The sequence below is a fragment of the Spinacia oleracea genome, chromosome 1 (assembly GCF_020520425.1).
Source record: "Spinacia oleracea cultivar Varoflay chromosome 1, BTI_SOV_V1, whole genome shotgun sequence".
Lineage (NCBI taxonomy): Eukaryota > Viridiplantae > Streptophyta > Magnoliopsida > Caryophyllales > Amaranthaceae > Spinacia > Spinacia oleracea.
Genome location: NC_079487.1, coordinates 123,572,134 through 123,576,425, shown reverse-complemented (window position 1 = coordinate 123,576,425; position 4,292 = coordinate 123,572,134). Strand labels below are relative to the sequence as shown.

The following is a 4,292-nucleotide window of genomic DNA, read 5'->3' as shown; positions in this document are numbered from 1 at the left end:
ATTCCAGCATCAACAAGAATATCTTTGATGTACTTTCTCTGTGAGAGAAATATGCCTTTATCATTTCTGTGAACCTCAATACCAAGAAAGTATGCCAACTGACCTAGATCTTTGATGGTAAAGGCATTATCCAAAGCAACTTTAACTTTGTCAATTTGAGAAATTGAAGTACCAGTGAGGAGTATATCATCCACATAAACCAGCAATACCAGAAATTCCCCATCAAGGTGTCTTGTAAATAAAGAATAGTCTTGAGTGGATTGCTGAAACTTCAGAGTTTTGAGAAATTTACTCAGCTCTTTGTTCCATTGCCTTGATGCTTGTTTTAACCCATAAAGAGATCTTTTGAGTCTACAAACTTCTCCTGGTTTTGCCTTAGTGTAACCAGCAGGAGGAATCATGTAGACTTCCTCATCAAGAAATCCATGCAAAAATGCATTATTGACATCAAGTTGATATAATGTCCAGCCTCTCATGGCTGCAAGTGCAATTACAATTCTTACAGTTGCAAGTTTAGCAACAGGAGAAAATGTTTGAGTAAAATCTTTCCCTTCTATCTGCTGATAACCAATAGCTACCAGCCTAGCCTTGTGTTTATCTATGGTGTAATCAGGGTTTAGTTTAGTTCTGTAAATCCATTTAGAACCAATAGCCTTTTTGTCCTTTGGCAAGACAGTAAGCTCCCAAGTATTATTGCTCTCAAGTGCTTGTATCTCCTTATCCATGGCAAGTATCCAATTTTCATCATTCTTTGCTTGATTGTAGTGTTTGGGATCAGAAGAAGAAACACAGACAGAAAAGGCAAGTGATTCCCAAGTATCATAATCAGAAAGAGCTAAAGCAAGTAACCAATGATCATCATGTTCAACAGAAATAGGGTTCAAGACAGAATTATGAACATTGAAGGATAAAGATTGACTATCAATGTCATTTCCAGATGGAGGGATTTTTTCTCTGTGAGGAATGTAACTCCCCACAAAATCTTTTAAAGTGGAAGGAGGTTTAAGTGGTCTAGAAGATTGTCTTAAAACAGGGATAGAGTTAGGAATAGGGTTTGTGATTGGAACAACAACTTGTTCCAAAACAGGTGAAAGAATGGATTCAGAAATAGAACGAGAAGATTCAGAAGTAGAAGAGTGATTAGGGGTGTTTTGAGATATCAGAGGAGACAAGAAATCAGTATTAGTGTGTGGAGAAGAAAGAGGAGTAGAATTGGTGTCAAACTCTGGTAAGTTGTCTTCTGGAGATGTATCAGAACTAAACTGAACAAGTGTAGGTGGGTGTGAAATATCAGACAGAGAAGTCACTTTGTATGGGAAGACTGTCTCAAAGAAAATCACATTTCTGGAGACAAATGTAGAGTGAGATTCCAGATCATAGAGTTTGAATGCCTTGTAACCACTGGGATATCCAATGAACAAGCACTTTCTTGTTCTAGAGTCAAACTTATCCCTGTGTATGCTATTTGTATGAGCAAAACACAGAGATCCAAACACTCTCAGTTTATCATAGTCTGGAGGAGTTTTAAACATGACCTCAAATGGAGACTTCCAATCTAATATCTTACAGGGAATTTTGTTTATTAAGAAAGTTGCTGTCAAAATGCATTCTCCCCAGAATTTCTTGGGAAGATTTGCATGAAATCTCAAAGCCCTAGCAATTTCCAGTAGACTTCTATGTTTTCTCTCAACCCTTCCATTCTGCTGAGGTGTATATGGTACACTTTTCTCATGCAATATACCCTTAGCAGCAAACAAAGATATACAAGATTCTTTCACTATTTCGGTCCCATTGTCAGATCTAACCTTCTTAACTCTTGTATTAAACTGAGTTTCTACCATAGAAAGAAACTCAGTTATAACTTTCAGAACCTGCATTTTATTATGCAGTAAGTATGTCCAGGTAGTTCTGCTGTGATCATCCACAATAGTAAGAAAATATGATGCCCCATCCAGACTTTTGACCCTATAAGGTCCCCAAAGATCTAGGTGTATCAAATCAAAGCATGCAACAGATCTACTTTTACTTATACCAAAAGGAAATTTATGCTGCTTGGAACTATAGCAAATACCACAATTGTATTCAGTGATTCCCTTGCAAAAATCAGCATTGATACATTTCATTTTGGACAGAGAAGTATGTCCTAACCTAACATGCAATAGATCTAGGTTCATTCTATGATCTTTCACATTTACAGCAATGCTAGTACTAGTCTTATTTGGCAGTTGTATCTGACTTACATCAGCTAAATTTCCCACAGTATGACAACTTGTATGCTGAGAAGCTTCATCTTGCTGTGTCACAACATTGCATTGCTTATTTCTTGAACTGGCAACAAAGTAATAGAGTCCATTTGTTCTTTTCCCAGTGCCAATCAACATAGACTTAGATGGGTCCTGGAAAGTGTATCAAGCAGTGGTGAATTCAACTTGAAAACCATTATGTTCTATCAGTCTTCCAACAGATAACAAGTTGTGTTTAAAATCTTTAACCAGCAACACATTATGCAGAATCAGATCATCACTTAACACAACATCACCCATGATTTCTACAGTTAATTGAGATCCATCTGGTAGTCCTACCTTAATAGGATTATTTAGAGTTTTTATGTTTGTCAACATGTTTTCATTGTAAGTCATATGATCACAAGCACCAGAATCCACAATCCACAGGCATTCATCAAGTAGCTTATTCACAGAACAATTAAGGGAATGGGAAATTGTACCTGCATAATTTGCATAGGAACAGCTGTTTCCAGTACCAGTATTGTTCTGTAGCTGCTTGCCTTTCATAGCTTTCATCACTTCTTGACAGATTGCATTTAGCATCTCATTGCTTACAGTTCCAGTGTCATTATCAGCATCATCCAGAGGACTATCAAATTCAGCATTAGTATGAGCATTAGCAGCAATTCTGCTTCCCTGTGGATTACTTCCTTTTGAAGCTTTGATCGTGTTATACCAGTCAGGATAACCAATGATCTTGAAACATTGGTCAACTGTATGACCCTTCCCTTTGCAATGAGTGCATTGTTTGTGGAGCTTTTCCTTTTTCAGATCTCTCCAATCTTTCTTTCCTTGAGTAAATCCAACACCTCTGTAAGCCTGTGCAGCCATAGCACTGCTATTCATGGCATTGCATTCTATTGCAGCATTACTTACTTCCTTCTGTTTCTCAATCTGCTGAGTGATGGAGAATACTCGATTTATATTTGGTAAAGGATCCATTGCTAAAACATTAGTCACAGTGTTTTCAAAACCACCATTCAAACCAAGCAGAAATTTCATCATCTTGTCTTCTTCTTCAAATTCTGCAACCTTCTTCATGAAGTTACAGCTGCACTGCAACATAGCACCACAAGAGCAGGTAGGAAATGCTCTTAAATTCTGCATTTCATCCCAAAGTTTCTTCAGCTTTCCATAGTAATTGACAATAGTCATGTTCTGCTGATTCAGGTTCTCAATTTCCTTTTTCAACTGATAGATTAGAGGTCCATTGGATTGACCAAATCTTTCAGTTAATTCCTTCCACAATTCCTCAACAGTTTCAATGTAACCAAAATCATCAGCTAGATCATGATTCATTGAACTCAAAATCCAGCTAATTACCATAAAATCAGCACGCTTCCATTTCAAGTAATCCTTATGATTTGTTGCAGGTTTAGTTATGTCACCATTGATAAATCCTTCTTTATTTTTAGCAATTAAAGCTCGCTTGATATTTCTACTCCAGCGCATGAAATTAGTACCAGAAAATACTACATCCACCAATGCAGAAGTAGGATTGTCTGAGTTTGCAATGAAATAAGGATCAAGATTGTTATTGTTACCTCCTTGATTCATGTTGTTCTGTGTATGCGACTGATCTTCATTTGAATCCTCAAACGCCATCACAATTTCACTCAATTTAACAATGTGATTTCACAAATTCACAGGATGAATTTTCGTGCAAGAAAATTCGCAAGAAAATCCTCAAATTCACGCAAGAAAATCCACAATCAAATGAATTTTCGCAGCAAATCTCAGGATGAAATGATCACAAACAGAAATGAAATCTGTCAAGCAATCAAGATCGAGTAACCTCAATCTCTTATCAGAGATTCAGCTCTGATACCATATAGAAGAGTAGCGTATTATTGAAGCAAATTGAGAGAAAAATCAGTTTTGTATTGACTGAATCTCATGAACTGAAATAAGAGAGGAGAAGCATTTAAATACTACAAGCAAGCCTAACAACCTGCTGACTAGGACTAACTAACTTGTAACTACTTGACAAAATAATAAATAAATACT

At 36.7% G+C, this 4,292-nt stretch overlaps 1 protein-coding gene across 1 annotated transcript; it reads right to left on the bottom strand.

Moving 5' to 3' along the window:
- Positions 1–2,408: 2,408 nt before the first annotated feature.
- On the bottom strand, positions 2,409–3,890 carry LOC130465657 (uncharacterized). The gene has a single exon (XM_056834506.1). The coding sequence runs from the start codon at positions 3,888–3,890 to the stop codon at positions 2,409–2,411; it is 1,482 nt and encodes a 493-aa protein (XP_056690484.1).
- Positions 3,891–4,292: the final 402 nt, after the last annotated feature.